This window comes from Tribolium castaneum, chromosome 3 (assembly GCF_031307605.1).
Source record: "Tribolium castaneum strain GA2 chromosome 3, icTriCast1.1, whole genome shotgun sequence".
Taxonomy (NCBI): domain Eukaryota; kingdom Metazoa; phylum Arthropoda; class Insecta; order Coleoptera; family Tenebrionidae; genus Tribolium; species Tribolium castaneum.
In genome coordinates this window covers 16,208,681-16,229,856 of record NC_087396.1, presented here as the reverse complement: position 1 = coordinate 16,229,856, position 21,176 = coordinate 16,208,681, and the positions used below count along the sequence as shown (strand labels likewise).

General features: G+C 38.0%; 2 protein-coding genes across 2 annotated transcripts; both read left to right on the top strand.

Moving 5' to 3' along the window:
• Positions 1 to 69: 69 nt before the first annotated feature.
• LOC103313648 (uncharacterized) lies at positions 70 to 3,577 on the top strand. Its single transcript, XM_015982192.2, has 4 exons — positions 70 to 195; positions 244 to 749; positions 800 to 2,544; positions 2,594 to 3,577. Exons 1-4 carry the CDS (start codon positions 173 to 175, stop codon positions 3,572 to 3,574), a joined length of 3,255 nt encoding a protein of 1,084 aa, XP_015837678.2. The 5' UTR covers positions 70 to 172; the 3' UTR covers positions 3,575 to 3,577.
• Positions 3,577 to 19,618, top strand: LOC135265657 (uncharacterized). The gene is made up of 3 exons (XM_064355584.1): positions 3,577 to 18,901; positions 18,952 to 19,253; positions 19,305 to 19,618. The coding sequence occupies exons 1-3, from the start codon at positions 4,189 to 4,191 to the stop codon at positions 19,557 to 19,559; spliced, it is 15,270 nt and encodes a 5,089-aa protein (XP_064211654.1). The 5' UTR covers positions 3,577 to 4,188; the 3' UTR covers positions 19,560 to 19,618.
• The last annotated feature ends 1,558 nt before the right edge of the window (positions 19,619 to 21,176 follow it).

The following is a 21,176-nucleotide window of genomic DNA, read 5'->3' as shown; positions in this document are numbered from 1 at the left end:
CTTTCCTTCCAAATCAACCTGATCCAGTTGAGTATGAGTTTAGTCAGTCAAGTCACCTATGTGCCCTTAACATTTTAAATTGTCCAATTTTTGACGTTTTACATCTCTTTTACAATCTACTGCCCTTTTGCTTCTCTATAATGTATTATTTTTGCGTGACTCATATTTTCAAATGCTCCGCTATGCGCTAATTTAGTGAGTATAAACCCCACATTTCCAACATTACTAAAAAAAATTTTGAAGCATCGCCGCGTTCATGTTTATTTGTGGAAGGTACAACGCAATAAACATCCAGCCTTTACCACCGTTTAGCAGTAACTTCCTGCGGGAAGTAGCCAATTTCGACAGTCTAAACGAACCCGAAGCCGGTCAACAACACGAGAACGGTGTTTTAGAAGAAAGGCAAAGCATGGACGAAGAAGATGACGAAGAAAATTGTCCGCCGAATCAGAAGTGTCCGCGTTGTTCCGGCAATGAGAAAAAAGCAAACGGATCGGATTTTACCAAAAGGGATTTGGACGAAATAGGGTCACTTTTTGTAAACCATTTCCTCGAAAAAGACCGGGAACATAGAGGTACTGAACAAGAAGATGATGACGTTCAGTTTGTTCAACAACAAAAAGATATACAAAATATAACGGACGAAGGGCAAAAGGTCTACGACAAGATTGAGGAAGAAGTGGGGGGAGATACGAGGATAGAGTGTTCAAAAACGTGCGAGGAGGGACCTGACGAAAGCTCAAATAGACGTAAACACCAAACGACAAATGTTTTGAGTATCACAATTTTATTATTTCAGAGCGGACTGGGCCGTCCAGTGGTTTTGTAAAAATGCACTTTTTTAAGCACAAACCTAGTAGTATTGGTCACAAATACCAGAGATCAGTCTCAGTTAGTTTGTTCCCCAATAGCGAAATTCCACAACAATACGATTATATTGCCCTCTTGTCAGATGACGATAAGTTTGTTAACGTCCCAGCCGTCAAGTTCAAAGTTTTATCGAAACGAAATAAGAGAAGCGATAGTTTTTTCCCTTTTTTTGTTTCCACTTACAAGGTAGGGTCTCACCAACTACCCGATTTTGGAAAACTGAAATGTCGACATTGCACTCATGTTCCCATTCTCTTTATCAACACAATCCCCAAGTCACTGAAAAAGCTTTCCAAAAGGTCCCCAAATTTCGATCTTTCAAACAATAAGTATTTACGCGACGCGGATCTGTTGATCGAAAACATCAAAACTTCGCTCAAAATGGAGATGGGTGATGATAAAGTTCCAAGATTTGTTGATGGTGGAGTTTTGGTCAATTCGGGGGTGAAGCAGAAAAAAGACGTTAGTAGGGATCTTTCTATTCCGTTTATAAATCAAAACCAAAAACAAGGACTAGACAATAATGTTGAAACAAATCTTATTCAAAATCTTCCAGCCAAAAACCCAGTTTCAGTGTCTAATTACGAAAGCGATCTTTCTTTTGAAGCTCCACAGGACTTAGACTTAACTGTTTTAAAAAACGAAAAACTCTCCAAAGTTCCTCTAAATAATGACAAAATCCTAGTTCAAAATAACTTTAATCCGCTAGAATGGGAGCTAAGCAATAGTGGAAAACATAAAATTGAAAAAACTGCACCTGAAATGTCCCCAGCAGAAATCGACAATTTGGTCAAAGGTGCGGTCGGTAATTTAGATCTTGCCCCTTTAGATGATAAGGATCTTGTCCAGCCAGTTTATTCTTTTCAAAACTTGAATTCAAATTCACCAGAAGTTGACGCAGTAAAGGAAGAAGCTCTAATCGATAACATTGAATCAAACAATTTAGTCAAGAGTATCGTCGAACCTATAGCCACCAATGTGGTCAAACAAGTTATTGATGCGGTAAAATTGGGTCCAAGTCCTAAATTAGATGGCTGGGCACAAAGTGTGGTCCGTCCAGTAGATGCTAGATCAGGAGACAAAACAGTTAATTTAGTGAAGAAAGAAATTTCTACGGAAGCGTCAAAACTAGACAATTCTTTAGTAGATAATGAGTTAGATTCATTAACAAATGAAGCAAATAGTTTAGTGGCAAATTTAAATCAAGGATTATTAAAACATTCAGTAAATCCATCAGCAAATGTGGTACCTAAAAACAGTAATTTAAAAAGTAGAGAAATCAATTCCCTGGCGAGTGGTGATAATTTAGCCAATAACGACAAAAATTCTTTCGATTTAAATCAGGATAGTTTTGTAAAAAACCAAGTCAGTTTAGGTGAGACGGGAAATAGCGCTAAGTTCCAATCTGAGGACACTTTAGTACAAAATGATCCATCATCAGCAAATTTTCAAGAAAGAGTAAGAGACAGCAATGTTGGTTCCGTTGATAACTCGCTGGATAGTTCTTTGGGTTCCTCACTCGACAGTTTAAATCAACCGGAAAAACTAGTTCCTGCAGAAAAATTTTCCGACTCTTCGAAAAACCAAATCGGTTCGGACAATTCATATTCTGACAATCTCGTCAATGCAAATAGCCAACAAAACCAAATTGCTTCCAAATTTGAGAAAAAATTGGTAAGTAACTACTAAATCTCTGGATCTGAAAAAATTCCCCTTTTTACAGATCTCTAATAATGACATCAATGAACTTCTTAGAGATGTTGAGATTTTAGAAAATTCCGAGCCCAAAGTAACGAAATTAAGTATGAAAGTTAGTTGTAAATTTGAGGAAGAAGAATTGAATGTATCAGCTAAAACAACACCACTGCCTCCACCGCCACCCCCTCCAACAACTCTACCACCGCCTCTATCAACCGAACCACCACTCCCTCCAACAACCACTTGTCCTCCAAATGATCAAAACTTTGAAGATAACACACCTGAAGCGCAATCAAATGAAGAGAGAAGTGAAGACTACGAAAATGAAGATCTTGGTGATATACTAGATTTATTGTCGAACAACAGTACCACTAGTGGGCAATACGTAAGCCAAACGGGTGCTACGTCAATACCAACAATAAGCGCAAATTCTGCAAATTCCACTCCTGTCACAGGTGCTTTACAAACGGAGACGTCAGCTAGTGAAGCATCAACTATGTCTACAGTCGGGACGACTACAGGCAAAGGCATAATACAAAAAGGCAAAAATACGTTTTTGGATAAGTTGCACGATCTTCAGAAAGACTTAAAATTGGTCTTTGAAATACAAAACATACTCAGTGGTTCGAAAAAGCAAGAGAATCAGCATAAAAGAACCAAAAGAGAGGTTTTGCCGTACTCTTATCAAAGATCTAGAAGAAAATGTCATAAAAAAAAGGTAACAACGACTGAACGTGTTCAAACGACAACGGACATGTGTGCACTCAAAGCAAAAAAAATGAAAGAAGTCTTAGGGTTGGGAAAACTTTTGCAATGGAAAAACAGACACGATACCATGGGTAGCGACGAGTGTTCACGGTATAAACGTTTTTCTTTTAAAAAGTGGCGCAAAAGAAGAAAAAAGAAAAAAAAGAAGAAGAAGAAGAAAAAGAAATTGTGGAAACGCATCTTCGGCAAACCAACACAGCATCATTTTTTAGGCGAAGATTATCAAAATTCCCTGTAAATAAACCAAACTTAGGTCAAATTAGAAAACGTAGATTTAGTCAAATAGAAAAACCAAAACGGAGCGGCGGTATTTGGGAGGAATTTCAGTGGCCGGGTAGGCGGCAAAAGGGACGAAATAAACAAGTGACCGAAACAATTGAAGAAGCTCAGAAAGTTTTGGATAAAGAGGGGGGAGGTGGAGGAGCGATAGTAGGTCACAGTACTGAAGAAAGTGCCTTGCAAGAACTTCAAGAAGCGTTAAACGACTTGGAGAATTATGAGGATAAGGTGGAAGAAATTTCGACGAAAAAAGAGGAACGTGACCACCTTCTAAATAATGTTGCGGAAGTTGTTACTAAAATACAAACATCTACTGCTTCCACTGAAGAAACTAAAACCAATAAAGCAACCGAAGAAGATTCAGCTGCAAGAAGTCCGGGTATTTGGGAAGAATTTCATTGGCCCAAAGGACATTCAAAAGAACTGAGTAAAGTAGAACCTGACAAAATAGTCGAAATTGCGACCAAAGCAATAGAAGAGGCTGAAAATGTATTGAAACGAGTGAAGAACCTTGAAAATGAAGAAATAGTTTCGTCTGAAACTGTTTTAAAAACTCCAAAACCAAATCACGAGATGAGTGAAGAAAATCAAGTGACTCATGCGAAAAAACCAACTACTGAAAGTACGTTATCTTCTGAAACAGAAGAAGACGAAAGACTGATTGTCTTTTTGGATAAAATGGAACATGGGTCGAGTGCAAAACCCCTCACAAACACCGTAACAACTCGAAAACATGAAGAAATAAAAACACATACTGGAGCTACAACTAGTAAAGAGTCGGGCGTTTGGGAACAATTCACGTGGCCTCGTGGCCAATTTAAACCAACAGGAATTGAAGGAAGTTATGAAAGAATTGCCGAAATTGGTGAAATAGGGCCTGATCAATTGTTTGAAACTGCAACTAACGCTATCAAAGAAGCGGAAGAAGTATTGCAAAAGGTGGAACATGGGGACATGGACAAAGAAAATACTCTTCAAAATAATTTAAATGCTTTGGAATATGAGCAAGTAAATAAAATTGTAACAGCAGCAACTGCAAGTGAAATAGTTCATTCTAATGAAGAAGAGTACTCTGAGAAAATAACTGAATTTGCAGCCGATAGGTTTTCTGAGCAAACAATTTTACAAAGTATAAATGAACCAGCCGAAAATGTTGAAGAAATGTCATCCGAAGGTATTCAGCCTGAAAATTATCCACAAGAGTTTACTGAAGAAGTTTCTCTCCAAACTGAAATTTCTTCCACAGAATTGACGGAAGAAACACTTCCTGATATTAATTCTGGAAATTATCCGCAAGAGTTTACTGAAGAAGTTTCTCCCCAAACTGAAATCTTCCCCAAAGACCTTTCTGAAGAAGCACTTCCTGATATTAGTCCTAAAAATTATCCACAAGAATTTACTGAAGAAATTCCGCCCCAAAATGAAATCTCTCCCAAAGAATTTCCTGAAGAAACACTTCCTGATATTAATCGTAAAAACTATCCAGAAGGATTTCCTGAAGAAATTCCTTCACAAACTGAAATCTCTCCCAAAGAATTTTCTGAAGAAACACTTCCTGACAGTAATCGTAAAAATTATCCACAAGAATTTCCTGAAGAAATTTCTCCGCAAACTGAAATCTCTCCTAAAGAATTTCCTGAAGAAACACTTCCTGACAGTAATCGTAAAAATTATCCACAAGAATTTCCTGAAGAAATTCCTCCACAAACTGACATCTCTCCCAAAGAATTTCCTGAAGAAAAACTTCCTGATAGTAATCATAAAAAATATCCACAAGGATTTACTGAAAAAATTCCCCCACAAACTAAAATCCCTCCCAAAGAATTTCCTGATATTAATCCTAAAAACTATCCACAGAAAATTACTGAAGTAATTCCTCCACAAACTGAAATCTCTCCTAAAGAATTTCCTGAAGAATCACTTCCTGATATTAATCATAAAAATTATCCAGAAGTATTTACTGAAGAAATTCCTCCACAAACTGAAATCCCTTCCAAAGAATTTCCTGATACTAATTCTAAAAATTATCCACACAAAATTACTGAAGTAATTCCTCCACAAACTGAAATTTCTTCCAAAGAACTTACTGAAGAAACACTTCCTCAAACTCCTCAAACTCAGAACTATCCGAAAAAAATATCTCCTGAAAATGTGCAAACTCAGAACTATCCACCAGAAGAATCAACTTACAAGATGTTTCCTCAAAACTATCCACATGGGTCTACTGTAAAAATATACGCCCAAACTGCAAGGACTCAAAACAATTCAAAAGAAACCGAAGACCATCAAACAAATGAAGAAATAAAATTCAATTGGTCACATGAAAAACTTAGACCACCTCCTCCAGTTCCTGACAAATTAGTCCAAAATGCCACAAAAGTACTCAAAGAAGTGCAAACTGCGTTGAAAAACGTAAGGCCTTATAAAAAACCTGAATCTCCTCGTGTGCAGCAGCTAGAAAATGTATTGGACGCTATAGAAAGCTTTGAACAGGAAACCCAAGAAAATCATAAAGAGGCTGTCCAAAACCAGTCGGAAACCATCAACAAAGAGGTTGACAATGTGGTGACAAAAATCCAAGAATTACCAACCGAAAATGTGTTATTTTCAGAAACCATCGAAACAATCGAAACCGAGTTGCAAGAGAACGGAGAAATCTCGAAAGCACCGGAGACACCAACATCGGCGGCGACTGGTTATCAGGAAACGTCACCATTAAATGAAAAAATGACCACCCCTTACCATCTCGAAGAAATTGCTCAAAATACTCAAACAGGCATTTGGAAAGAGTTTACGTGGCCTTTTCACAAGAACGAAGACAATTCTAAAGAACATAATCAGGAAAACGAATCGGGAACTGGAACCACAGGCAAAGGGGATAATATGCGCGAACTTGAAGACGCCTTAAATGAGCTTAAGAACTACGAAGAACAGATGAGTACCGAAGTTGGAGAAGTTGGATATTTGATTGAAAGCTTATCTGAAAAAACCTTTAATGATGCTACTTTAGCTGTAACAAAAAAACAAGAAATGACTCCAGAATTTAAAACTATCGGTGAGGAGGTCATCGAAAACGGAACTAAAGCAGTAGACTACGAAGAAGACTATAGACAATTGACTCAAGAAGATTATGGTTGGATAACACCAAATAAGTCTATAGCATCTTCTTTTGGACTGCCAACTGTGACGAGAAGTGAACTGTACAGCTCTGTTTTTGAAGGACAAAAGCTCCTCCAGGAGGAGTATACAAAAAAAGGTGGCTTGCTTCATTTTGAAGCACCAAAAGTGGAAGAAAGCGAAACTTACAGTTATGCTTCTGAAGAACAAATAAATGCTCAAGAGAAATATACTGGAAATGAAGGATATTATGTTACGGAGGGCAGTAACTCAGAAGTTTCTTCCATAATTGAAGAAATCGACAAACTTATCAACACAGTGTCGGAAGAAACGTCTACCAATAAATCACAAATGACGGAAGAAAGTGAGTTGAGCACGTATGTTCCTGAGAAACAAACAAATACGTTAGAGGACTATACAAGAACAGAAAGTTATTACGTGACGGAGACCAATAATCTAGAACTTTCATCAGAAATTGAAGAAATTGAAAAGATGGTCAAACAGATTTCAGAAGAAAAGCTTCCCAATGAAATGACTAATGCTGAAGAAAATACTTCGGACATTTACACATCTGAGGAACAAACAAATGCAGAAGAAGAATACAGCGGAAATGGACGTTCTTACGGTACGGAAAGTGGTATTCCGGAAGTTTCTTCCGAAGTTGAAAAAATTACTCAAATAGTCAAAAATGTTTCCGAACAAATGCTTACTAATGAATTGCCTAATATTGAAGAAAGTGAATTGCACACTCATGCAGCGGAAGAACAAACAGATGCTCGAGAAGAATTTACAAGTCTAGTAGGCATGTTCGGTACAGAAACGAACAAACCGGAAGATTCTTCCGAAATCGATGCTATTACAAAACTTGTCGAAAATGTTTCCGAACAATTAGTTACCAATGAAGTGCCAAATGAAGAAAAAACAGAAACGTACACGTATGCATCTGAAGAACAAACAAATGCTTTAGATGATTATACTGTAACTGGAGGTTCTTACGTTACTGAAAACTGGGAAGTTTCCTCCGAAATTGAAGAAATTACAAATTTGATCGACACAATTTCAAAACAATTGTTTACCGATGACTCTCCAAATTTACAGGACACCGAATCCAATGCTGAAGTTTCTGAACAACAAACAGTTGGTAGTGAAGACAATACGATCGGTGGTTTCTCTATCACGGAGACGAGTAATCTTGAAATTTCTTCTGAATCAGAAGAAATGAAAGAAATTTCAGAATTGTTAAAAACAGTTACAGAAGGATTGCTTCCTCCCGAAACACCAACCGTAGAAGAAAATTCTCTTTCACCTGGTCAACAGAATATTGGCCAAGAAGATTATAAAGATAATTTACCTCATTACGTCACGGATAGTACTATTCAGGAAAACCTAGAACCAGGTGAAAGAATTACAAAAAAAGTGGAAAGACCAACAGAGTCTAGCATCGAAAATTATCAAATTAAAGAAGAAGGTAATTTCTTTATTGATGAATTTAATAAAAAACAAGAAACCTCTACTGTATGTGCTACTTGTAATAAAACAAATGAAGAAGCCACTGGTCATCATGGTAAAGCACCACATCATCATAACACCGAAGAAAACATTCAACTGACTAAAAAGTTCCACGAATTAAAAAAAGAACATAAGGACACTGAAGAAGAAGAATTTTTTATTGACGAGTTTCATAAAAAGCATGAAACATCCACTATTTGTGCAACTTGTAGCCCTACTAGAACAACTTCTCATCATCAAAAATTATCAACTCATCATCATAGTACACCAATGGTTACTGAAGAACAGGAACAAATAACAAAAATGCGGAACAAACAAATTTCCCACCACGCAATTAAACTTCCATTTGAAATTCTTGTGACCGAAGAAAATGTGGAAGAAATAAAAACATCCCCGAGAGTTACTGTTCTGCCGGGAGGAAAATTGGTTTCTAAAGTCTACAGAAAACCCCATGTTTTAAGTACCAATGCGCCCCAGCAAACAAAAAATCTTAATACAATATCAGATAAAGATATCCTTGACAAAATCGACAAACTTGTGTCAGAAATTGAAACTAACTTCTTAGCAGAACCAACCACAGAATCAATACAAAATGTTGTTAGTATTGAAATAGAGAATACAAACGCAGAGCTAGCAAAAACTGAAAGTTGGAAAAATAAGATTACTCCTCAAATATCTAAAGAAGAAAATCATGTTGGAGGCGATTATACCGAAAGTATGACTCCTGAAGATATCGAGGCAAACACAAAAGAAGTGGCTGCTACTGAGAGTAAAGCTAGTGGAGTTACTAATTTAGAAGGCACTAACGCTGCAAATGAAAGTGCTAATGTTAAAGAAACTGAAACTGCTGCAGTTGAAGAAGAAAAGACGGAAGCAGAAATATCTGCTATTGGCACTGTAGCTAGCGGAGATGCTAATGTAGAAGAAACTAAGGCTGTGACTGTTAAAGAAGAACAGACAGAAGAAGAAACACCTGCTACTGCTACTGAAATTGGTGGAGGTCCTAATTTAGAGCAAATTGAATCCGCAACGCGTGAAGAAAAGACTGAAAAAGAAGTGTCTGCTACTGGGACTGAAGCTGGTGGAGGTTCTAATATAGAACACACTGAAGTACCAGTAAGTGAAGAAAAAAATATTGAAGAAGAAGCGGCCGTTACTGGAACTAAAGCTGGTGCAATTGTTGAAGAAGAAAAGACGGAAGAAGAAACATCTGCTATTGGAGCTGAAGCAGGTGGAGGTGCTAGTGTAACACAAATGGAAACTGCGACTGTTAAAAAAGAAAAAACGGAAGAAGAAACGACTGTTACAGAAACTGAAGCCGGTCTCGGCGTTAGTGTAAAAGGAACTAAAGCTGCGAGAGTTGAAGAAAAAAAGACGGAAAAAGAAACAGCTGCTACTGCCACTGAAGCTGGTGAAAGTGCTAATGTAAAAGAAACTAAGACTGCAACAGTTGAAGAAGAAAAGACGAAAAAAGTAACGGCTACTACTAGCAGTGAAGCTAGCCAAGATGCTAATTTACAAGAAACTAAAGCTGCAACAATTAAAGAAGAAAAGGCGAAAGAAGAAACAGCTGCTACTGGTACTGAAGCTGGTGAAGGTGCTAATGTAGAAGAAACTAAGGCTGCGACAACTGAAGAAAAGACAGAAGCAGTGACGACTGCTATTGGCACTGAAGTTGGTATAAGTGCTAATGTAGAAGAAACTAAGGCGACAATTGAAAAAGAAAAGACGGAAAAAGAAACAACTGCTAGTGGCACTGAAGCTGGTGGAGATGCTAATGTAGAAGAAACTAAGGCTGCGACAATTGAGGAAGAAAAGACAAAAGAAGAAACAACTGCTACTGGCACTGAAAGTGGTGGAGGTGCTAATGTAGAAAATACTAAAGCTGGGACAATTGAGGAAGAAAAGAAAGAAGAAGAAACAGCTGCTACTGGCACTGAAAGTGGTGAAGGAGCTAATGTAAAAGAAACAAACACTTCGACAATTGAAGAAGAAAAAACGGAAGTAGAAACAGCTGCTAGTGGCACTGAAAATGGTGAAGGAGCTAATGTAGAAGAAACTAAGGCTGTGACAATTGAGGAAGAAAAGACAGAAGAAGACACAGCTGCTACTAGGACTGAAGCTGGTGGAGGTGCTAACGCAGAAGAAACAAAGGCTGCGACAGTTGAAAAAGAAAAGACAGAAAAAGAAATATCTGCTACTAGCACCGAAGCCGGTGGAGGTGCTAATGTAGAAGAAACTAAGGCTGCGACAATTGAGGAAGAAAAGAAAGAAGAAACAGCTGCTACTGGCACTGAAAGTGGTGAAGGAGCTAATGTAGAAGAAACAAACATTTCGACAATTGAAGAAGAAAAGACGGAAGTAGAAACAGCTGCTACTGGCACTGAAAATGGTGAAGGAGCTAATGTAGAAGAAACTAAGGCTGTGACAATTGAGGAAGAAAAGACAGAAAAAAACACAGCTGTTACTGGGACTGAAGCTGGTGGAGGTGCTAACGCAGAAGAAACAAAGGCTGCGACAGTTGAAAAAGAAAAGACAGAAAAAGAAATATCTGCTACTAGCACCGAAGCCGGTGGAGGTGCTAATGTAGAAGAAACTAAGGCTGCGACAATTGAGGAAGAAAAGAAAGAAGAAGAAACAGCTGCTACTGGCACTGAAAGTGGTGAAGGAGCTAATGTAGAAGAAATAAACACTTCAACAATTGAAGAAGAAAAGACGGAAAAAGAAACAACTGCTAGTGGCACTGAAGCTGGTGGAGGTGCTAATGTAGAAGAAACTAAGGCTGCGACAATTGAGGAAGAAAAGAAAGAAGAAGAAACAGCTGCTACTAGCACTGAAAGTGGTGAAGGAGCTAATGTAGAAGAAACAAACACTTCGACAATTGAAGAAGAAAAGACGGAAGTAGAAACAGCTGCTAGTGGCACTGAAAATGGTGGAGGAGCTAATGCAGAAGAAACAAAAACTTCAACAATTGAAGAAGAAACAACTGCTAGTGGCACTGAAAATGGTGGAGGTGCTAATGTAGAAGAAACTAAGACTGCGACAATTGAGGAAGAAAAGAAAGAAGAAGAAACAGCTGCTACTGGCACTGAAAGTGGTGAAGGAGCTAATGTAGAAGAAACAAACACTTCGACAATTGAAGAAGAAAAGACGGAAGTAGAAACAGCTGCTAATGGCACTGAAAATGGTGGAGGAGCTAATGCAGAAGAAACAAAAACTTCAACAATTGAAGAAGAAAAGACGGAAGAAGAAACAACTGCTAGTGGCACTGAAAATGGTGGAGGTGCTAATGTAGAAGAAACTAAGACTGCGACAATTGAGGAAGAAAAGAAAGAAGAAGAAACAGCTGCTACTGGCACTGAAAGTGGTGAAGGAGCTAATGTAGAAGAAACAAACACTTCGACAATTGAAGAAGAAAAGACGGAAGTAGAAACAGCTGCTAGTGGCACTGAAGCTGGTGGAGGTGCTAATGTAGAAGAAACTAAGGCTGCGACAATTGAGGAAGAAAAGAAAGAAGAAGAAACAGCTGCTACTGGCACTGAAAGTGGTGAAGGAGCTAATGTAGAAGAAACAAACACTTCGACAATTGAAGAAGAAAAGACGGAAATAGAAACAGCTGCTAGTGGCACTGAAAATGGTGGAGGAGCTAATGCAGAAGAAACAAAAACTTCAACAATTGAAGAAGAAAAGACGGAAGAAGAAACAACTGCTAGTGGCACTGAAAATGGTGGAGGTGCTAATGTAGAAGAAACTAAGACTGCGACAATTGAGGAAGAAAAGAAAGAAGAAGAAACAGCTGCTACTGGCACTGAAAGTGGTGAAGGAGCTAATGTAGAAGAAACAAACACTTCAACAATTGAAGAAGAAAAGACGGAAAAAGAAACAACTGCTAATGGTACTGAAGCTGGTGGAGGTGCTAATGTAGAAGAAACTAAGACTGCGACAATTGAGGAAGAAAAGAAAGAAGAAGAAACAGCTGCTACTGGCACTGAAAGTGGTGAAGGAGCTAATGTAGAAGAAACAAACACTTCGACAATTGAAGAAGAAAAGACGGAAGTAGAAACAGCTGCTAGTGGCACTGAAAATGGTGGAGGAGCTAATGCAGAAGAAACAAAAACTTCAACAATTGAAGAAGAAACAACTGCTAGTGGCACTGAAAATGGTGGAGGTGCTAATGTAGAAGAAACTAAGACTGCGACAATTGAGGAAGAAAAGAAAGAAGAAGAAACAGCTGCTACTGGCACTGAAAGTGGTGAAGGAGCTAATGTAGAAGAAACAAACACTTCGACAATTGAAGAAGAAAAGACGGAAGTAGAAACAGCTGCTAATGGCACTGAAAATGGTGGAGGAGCTAATGCAGAAGAAACAAAAACTTCAACAATTGAAGAAGAAACAACTGCTAGTGGCACTGAAAATGGTGGAGGTGCTAATGTAGAAGAAACTAAGACTGCGACAATTGAGGAAGAAAAGAAAGAAGAAGAAACAGCTGCTACTGGCACTGAAAGTGGTGAAGGAGCTAATGTAGAAGAAACAAACACTTCGACAATTGAAGAAGAAAAGACGGAAGTAGAAACAGCTGCTAGTGGCACTGAAGCTGGTGGAGGTGCTAATGTAGAAGAAACTAAGGCTGCGACAATTGAGGAAGAAAAGAAAGAAGAAGAAACAGCTGCTACTGGCACTGAAAGTGGTGAAGGAGCTAATGTAGAAGAAACAAACACTTCGACAATTGAAGAAGAAAAGACGGAAATAGAAACAGCTGCTAGTGGCACTGAAAATGGTGGAGGAGCTAATGCAGAAGAAACAAAAACTTCAACAATTGAAGAAGAAAAGACGGAAGAAGAAACAACTGCTAGTGGCACTGAAAATGGTGGAGGTGCTAATGTAGAAGAAACTAAGACTGCGACAATTGAGGAAGAAAAGAAAGAAGAAGAAACAGCTGCTACTGGCACTGAAAGTGGTGAAGGAACTAATGTAGAAGAAACAAACACTTCGACAATTGAAGAAGAAAAGACGGAAGTAGAAACAGCTGCTAGTGGCACTGAAAATGGTGGAGGAGCGAATGTAGAAGAAACAAACACTTCGACAATTGAAGAAGAAAAGACGGAAGTAGAAACAGCTGCTAGTGGCACTGAAGCTAGTGGAGGTGCTAATGTAGAAGAAACTAAGGCTTCAACAATTCAAGAAAAGACGGAAGAAGTGACCGCTGCTCTTACTGGCACTGAAGCTGGTGGAGGTGCTAATGTAGAAGAAACTAAGGCTACGACAATTGAGGAAGAAAAGAAAGAAGAAGAAACAGCTGCTACTGGCACTGAAAGTGGTGAAGGAGCTAATGTAGAAGAAACAAACACTTCAACAATTGAAGAAGAAAAGACGGAAAAAGAAACAACTGCTAATGGTACTGAAGCTGGTGGAGGTGCTAATGTAGAAGAAACTAAGGCTGCGACAATTGAGGAAGAAAAGAAAGAAGAAGAAACTGCTGCTACTGGCACTGAAAGTGGTGAAGGAGCTAATGTAGAAGAAACAAACACTTCGACAATTGAAGAAGAAAAGACGGAAGTAGAAACAGCTGCTAGTGGCACTGAAAATGGTGGAGGAGCTAATGCAGAAGAAACAAAAACTTCAACAATTGAAGAAGAAATGTTGGAAGAAGAAACAGCTGCTAGTGGCACTGAAGCTAGTGGAGGTGCTAATGTAGAAGAAACAAAAACTTCAACAATTGAAGAAGAAAAGACGGAAGAAGAAACAACTGCTAGTGGCACTGAAAGTGGTGAAGGAGCTAATGTAGAAGAAATAAACACTTCAACAATTGAAGAAGAAAAGACGGAAAAAGAAGCAACTGCTAGTGGCACTGAAGCTGGTGGAGGTGCTAATCTAGAAGAAACAAACACTTTGACAATTGAAGAAGAAAAGACGGAAGTAGAAACAGCTGCTACTGGCACTGAACGTGATGAAGGTGCTAATGTAGAAGAAACAAAGACTTCAACAGTTGAAGAAGAAATGACGGAAGAAGAAACAGCTGCTAGTGGCACTGAAGCTAGTGGAGGTGCTAATGTAGAAGAAACTAAGACTGCGACAATTGAGGAAGAAAAGACAAAAGAAGAAACAACTGCTACTGGCACTGAAAGTGATGGAGGTGCTAATGTAGAAGAAACTAAGGCTGGGACAATTGAGGAAGAAAAGACAGAAAAAGAAACAGCTGCTACTGGCATTGAAAGTGGTGAAGGAGCTAATGTAAAAGAAACAAACACTTCGACAATTGAAAAAGAAAAGACGGAAGTAGAAACATCTGCTAGTGGCACTGAAGCTAGTGGAGGTGCTAATGTAGAAGAAACTAAGGCTTCAACAATTCAAGAAAAGACAGAAGAAGTGACCGCTGCTCTTACTGGCACTGAAGCTGGTGGAGGTGCTAATGTAGAAGAAACTAAGGCTACGACAATTGAGGAAGAAAAGAAAGAAGAAGAAACAGCTGCTACTGGCACTGAAAGTGGTGAAGGAGCTAATGTAGAAGAAACAAACACTTCAACAATTGAAGAAGAAAAAACGGAAGTAGAAACAGCTGCTAGTGGCACTGAAAGTGGTAAAGGAGCTAATGTAGAAGAAACAAACACTTCGACAATTGAAGAAGAAAAGGCGGAAGTAGAAACAGCTGCTAGTGGCACTGAAAATGGTGGAGGAACTAATGTAGAAGAAACAAAAACTTCAACAATTGAAGAAGAAAAGACGGAAGAAGAAACAACTGCTAGTGGCACTGAAGCTGGTGGAGGTGCTAATGTAGAAGAAACTAAGGCTACGACAATTGAGGAAGAAAAAAAAGAAGAAGAAACAGCTGCTACTGGCACTGAAAGTGGTGAAGGAACTAATGTAGAAGAAACAAACACTTCGACAATTGAAGAAGCAAAGACGGAAGTAGAAACAGCTGCTAGTGGCACTGAAAATGGTGGAGGAGCTAATGTAGAAGAAACAAAAACTTCAACAATTGAAGAAGAAAAGACGGAAGAAGAAACAACTGCTAGTGGCACTGAAGCTGGTGAAGGTGCTAATGTAGAAGAAACTAAGGCTGCGACAATTGAGGAAGAAAAGACAGAAGAAGAATCAGCTGCTACTGGCGCTGAAATTGGTGGAGGAGCTAATGTAAAAGAAACAAACACTTCGACAATTGAGGAAGAAAAGACGGAAGTAGAAACAGCTGCTAGTGCCACTGAAGCTAGTGGAGGTGCTAATGTAGAAGAAACTAAGGCTTCAACAATTCAAGAAAAGACGGAAGAAGTGACCGCTGCTGCTACTGGCACTGAAGCTGGTGGAGGTGCTAATGTAGAAGAAACTAAGGCTGTGACAATTGAAGAAAAGACGGAAGAAGTGACGACTGCTACTGGCACTGAAGCTGGTGGAAGTGCTAATGTAGAAGAAACTAAGGCTGTGGCAATTGAAGAAGAAAACACAGAAGAAGAAACGGCTGCTACTGGCACTGAAGCTGGTGGAGGTGCTAAGGTAGAAGAAACTAAGACTGAAACAATTGAAGAAGAAAAAACAGATGGTTCTAATATCAAACAAACTGAAGCCTCAGATAATGAGGAAGAAAATATTAAAAAAGAAACGGCTGCTACTAGGACGGAAGCTGATGGAGGTGCTAACGAAGAAGAAACCAAGGCTGCAACAGTTGAAGAAGCAACGACAGAAGAAGAAACAGCTGCTACTGGCACTGAAGCTGGTGGAGGTGCTATCCCAGAAAAAACTAAGGCTGCGATAGTTGAAAAAGAAAAGACGGAAGAAGAAACAGCTACTATTGGTACTGAAGCAGGTGCAGGTACTCATATGGAGGAAACTAAAGCTGCGACAGTGGAAGATGAAACGGTGTCTACTGGGGCTGGTGAAAGTGTTAAAATAGAAGATAAAATAACAACATCTAAAGGTGAATTAATTAAAGAAGAAACTGTTATAACAGACACTGAAGCAGAGACTGAAGAATATTTTGCTTCTACTAGTTCTGAACTTGCCGAGAAACAACTTCATACCGCCACAATACACGAAAACAATAAGGTGGAAAAGAGAAAAACTGAAACCAATATAGAAACAACTACAGCGCATAAAAGCACAAAACAACGACATATTACCGAGAGTAGTAAAATGCCAAATGAAGAATTTGATCAAAGTGAAATGGCGCATTTTATGCCAAAAGGTTCAACCTTATGTGAAATTTGTGATGAGGCAGTTTTTAAAAGCAATAAGGCCAAGCTTAAAACAACAGAAAAATTTGAGGAAATTAAAACTGTAGGGAAATTATTAACTACAGAACCATCAACACAACAAAACGTACCAAAAATAAGCGCTACGCAACATTCCATCACAGAAAAGAAGAATTTAAAATTGACAAAAACTACACCAAGTAAAACTGTTGCAACCGAATTTTATGAAGAAAATGTAAAAGACAACACAACACCAATTCAGAGAACATTAGAGCCCGTTTTGATAAGTTCAACGACACATATAAGTACCAAAGAGGCTCTGACAGAAACTATAACAACCTCTAAGTCTGAAACTAGTAACACCAACACATTAACTGAAGAAATAAAACATAATACAACACCAAACGACACAGCTAAAGAATTCGAAATGTTACAACACATTACAGAATTTCCTTCAAGTTTAATTGAAACCGAAACAGTAGAATTAACACCAGAACTATTTTATACAAGAACGAGTACTACTGAAACAAAAAAAGGTGTAACACAAGCTGAAGAAACAGAAACGACGTCGAGTTCTGGTTCTTCGGAAAAAGAACTACACGGGATGGAGCAACTTAGTAGTAATACCAAAACCATAACCGAAGAAATAAAGCACAGAACATCAAACGAACCGGCTAATGAATTCGAAATGTTACAACACATCACAGAATTTCCATCAAATTTTGAAGCCGAAACTGTAGAATTAACACAAGAATCATTTTATACAAGTATGAGTACTACTGAAACAGAAAAAATTGAAACAAAAACTGAAGAAACAGAAACAACGCCAAGTTTTGGTTCTTCAGAAAAAGAACTACACGGGATGGAGCAAATTGCTAGCAATACCAACACCATAACCGAAGAAATTAAACATAGAACATCAAACGAACCAGCTGATGAATTCGAAATGTTACAACACATCACAGAATTTCCAACAAATTTTGAAACCGAAACTGCGGAATTAACACAAGAATCATTTTCTACAAGTATAAGTACTACTGAAACAGAAAAAATTGAAACAAAAACTGAAAAAACAGAAACGACGCTGAGTTTTGGTTCTTCGGAAAAAGAACTACTTGAAATGGAGCAAATCACTGAAAAATCGACTAAAACATCTTCAACTAAAAGTTCCAAAAAACTCAACGTAACAAAAGCAGTGACCTTCAGTACCGCTTTCATGCTTTTGCTGTCTTCTGTTTATGCCAACCAGACTACACCCACCAGTACAGACCACCTCAAAGAAACAACAGTGCCACCAGTTTACGTCGACTTACCAGTTTTTTTACCCAACGGTTCTACAGAAGCACCATCAGAACAGTTTGTCCAAATCCTAAGCAGCAACGTAACAGAAACGTTAATATTGTTTATACATGGACCAAACGATGAATCTATGAAAAAATTGAACGGATCAAAATGGGTTCGGCGTTTGGACCATACTGAAACCATCCACGAAACGAATCATGTACCAACAACAGAAAAGGCAAAAGCGATCGAAAAAACGGTACCATTAAGTAAAATTCCATTACCAAAGTACGTTTCTCTCGATGAATGTAAGAAGCGCGATTTTGAGAAAAACGATAAATGTTTTTGTGCTGTTGATAGTCTTTTGACAAATCTGAGACAAAGTGGAGGTTCGGGACACATCGGGTGTCATGATTTCCTAAAAGTTGATAACGGTATAGTGATAGGAAATGATTCCGTCCCCCACGTTAGGAAAAAAAGGAGTTACTGGTTTGGTAAATACGACTTACCGATCAAGAGGGAAGTTATTGATTATAGTAAAGGGTTTTTCGACGAAGAGTTTAAGATTCACAACACCGGAACACAAATTTATGCGTTACCAGACACTAAAGTCGTTATACCTTGTGTAAACAAGAACGAACTGGTTGAGCATGATCGATATATGAAATATACTTGGACCTTTGATGACGATTTACCAATTACTGATAACCAGATTAAGGAAAATGGAGAAAATCTAGTTTTGGAAGATGTTTTACCGAAGGACAGTGGTAATTACACTTGCACTGTAAAATCACGCCTGAATGATAAAAATAACGTGGAAGAAAAGTACCATCATGGGTTGGTGGTAGTTTCAACGCCCATTTACAAAGTCACAACCAGTGTCATGTACGACTTAAAAGAACCCTGCGAGCTGAGTGATGGTGACGTGATCTCACTCTATTTACCCAATATCCTTGATGGGTTACTTTGTGGGTACCACGAGAAAATGTGCAAGGCTGAAGTGAGACGTCCTGTTTGCGTAAATCGCGAAGAAGAGAAACTACTCAATGTTACATTTACCGTCACCATGATGACCCTCAAAGAAATAGTACCATCAATAAATGCCAACTCTTGTAATCTCAATTGTCAGATTGAGATGTACTCAAAACTCGCTGCAATTCTCGTAAAAAATATCGAGACTTTTGTGAAACTCCCAGGTGGGTTTTATCATGTAAAAAAAAACAAATGTATAATAGTTTTTTTCCAGTATTTTCGAAACTGTCTCTCAAGGAACAAGACTTTAGTCCTGAAAAAATAGCTTCCTTGAAACACAAAGAAAAAGGCCGATGGTCAAAACCCCCAGTTTTGGTCGTAACTTGTCCTTCCGGCTTCGGAGTCGAGAAAAAAGAGCCAAGGGTTTGCATAGTATGCCCCAAAAACACCTACAATGTGGGCTTAGAATCGTACTGCAAGATGTGCCCACCTGGGCAGTACCAGCCCATCGCTGGATCAAAATCATGTATCGCTTGTTCCTCTCCTTTGGAAAACAAGGCATGTCTGCGAGTCTTGGTAAGATTAGTGGTGGTGTGAAATATTTGAATAGCGAGAATGTTTTTGTAGTACTCGAACAGCGACTACTTTAAAATATATGTAGGAGCAGCGTTCGGACTTGTGGTTTTTATTATGGTTCTGATTTGTTATTGTACAAGAAATAGTACTCCACCATCGGTCACTGAGGAGAGAAGACACGATTATGTTTATACCATGTTGAGGAAAGGAGCAGATGTCGAGAAGGGGGTGACTGAGCCTCTACTAAAGAAGGATACAAGGAATTTGCGTGGTGTGCCGCCACAAATACCGCCGCCTGATTTTTAGGTCATAGATATTATTTATTTATTATTTTTAAGGTTGTCAATAAACAATATCGTACGAAATTGCGTTTTTATTCGAATGTGATTAAGTACAGGGATGACCCATAACTTGTTTCTCTGCAAGTTATCGACTTGATATTTTAGCGATGACAATGAAGAATATTCTATAGAAGATTATTTAACAAGTAAAGAAAAGTGATATTTTCTAGTGAGGAAAAACAGAAGTTTTCACAAGCTAGAAAACTCACTCTTCTTACGAGTTCAACACGCACTTTTTTCGTGTACTTCACTTCACGAAAATAATTATTTTAAAAATTATTAGCAAACTTATTCATGTCAAGCATTTGTTTCCCTAGTGATAAAACATTACAACCAAATAATTTTCGAAAAAGTTTTCATGTAAAATGAATCAAAGCAAAAATAATGAAGAAATTCTACAATTGGCAGCAGGAGCGGAGTCAGGTTTACTACCTGCAAAATCTAAGGCAAAATACGAAAAAAATACTAACAGTTTTGTAAATGGAGAAATGAAAAGAATGTGGAAGGAGCAAATGAAAATGTTCTAATTATTAAAAAAAGTTTGTTAACAAAAAAGTGTCGCTAAGAAAAGTCCCACTTTTCTTAATTAACAATGTTGTCAATTTCCATTAAGTGCACGAAAAAAAAATTTCTATTTGTATACAGAATGTCCCTAATAAAATAACCAACTAAGTTCTGTTTTTTTTTTAATGGAAACTCCAAAATAAAGGATGTTGCGTTTGAAAAAGTCTAGTTATTGCCATTTGTAATTTGTTATTTTCAAAAAATCGTAGTAGGCGATGAATTAGTGACTCCAAATTCGCTTTCATTTCAAAAAATGTGCTAAAATTTAAGGGATCTACTGGAAAAAAGTTGGTTATGTTATCTTGAATGGTTCTGAAGTTATAAATTTGTCTGTGAGTCCTATGCACGACGCTTAATATAAGTCAAAAACTATTGCAGATAAGTCTAAGAAACTTAAGTGCGTTATATTATCAATTTAATGGAGAATCCAAAAATGGTAACAAAAGTTGGGAATTTCATTAAAAAAAAAAAAACTTAGTTATGTACTTTATTTGAGGCAGCCTGTATACAAATCAAGGACTTGGATCGAACCTAACTACAACCGAAAACCGGACCGGAAATTTAATTTTTTTGAGAACCGGAACCGCAACCGAAACCATTATTTTGATTTAATTGTTTTTTCTATCGGACCGGAATCAAGTTTTTTTAAATAATCTAGTTCGGGAACCGAAACCGTTACGACAGTAACGTTTGCGATTACACCCATGTATACAACTAAAAATGTAATATTATTCTATTTTTTTACATAATTAATATCAGAATGTCAATGCAAATCAGTTGCAGTTGTACCTTAAACCATTTTTAGGAAATACAATAACAAATTTAGAGTAAAAAATTAAAATTAAACTTAATTATAACCGAAGTAGAATTGAAAACCACACCGGAACCAAAACCAGAACCCGTGTTCTGCTTTAATTTTTTTACTATCGAAAAGACATTAAAATTTTCTTACTGATCTAGAACCGGAACCGTAACAGAACCGAATATTTTTTAGTCATTTGAAACCGGAACTGTAACG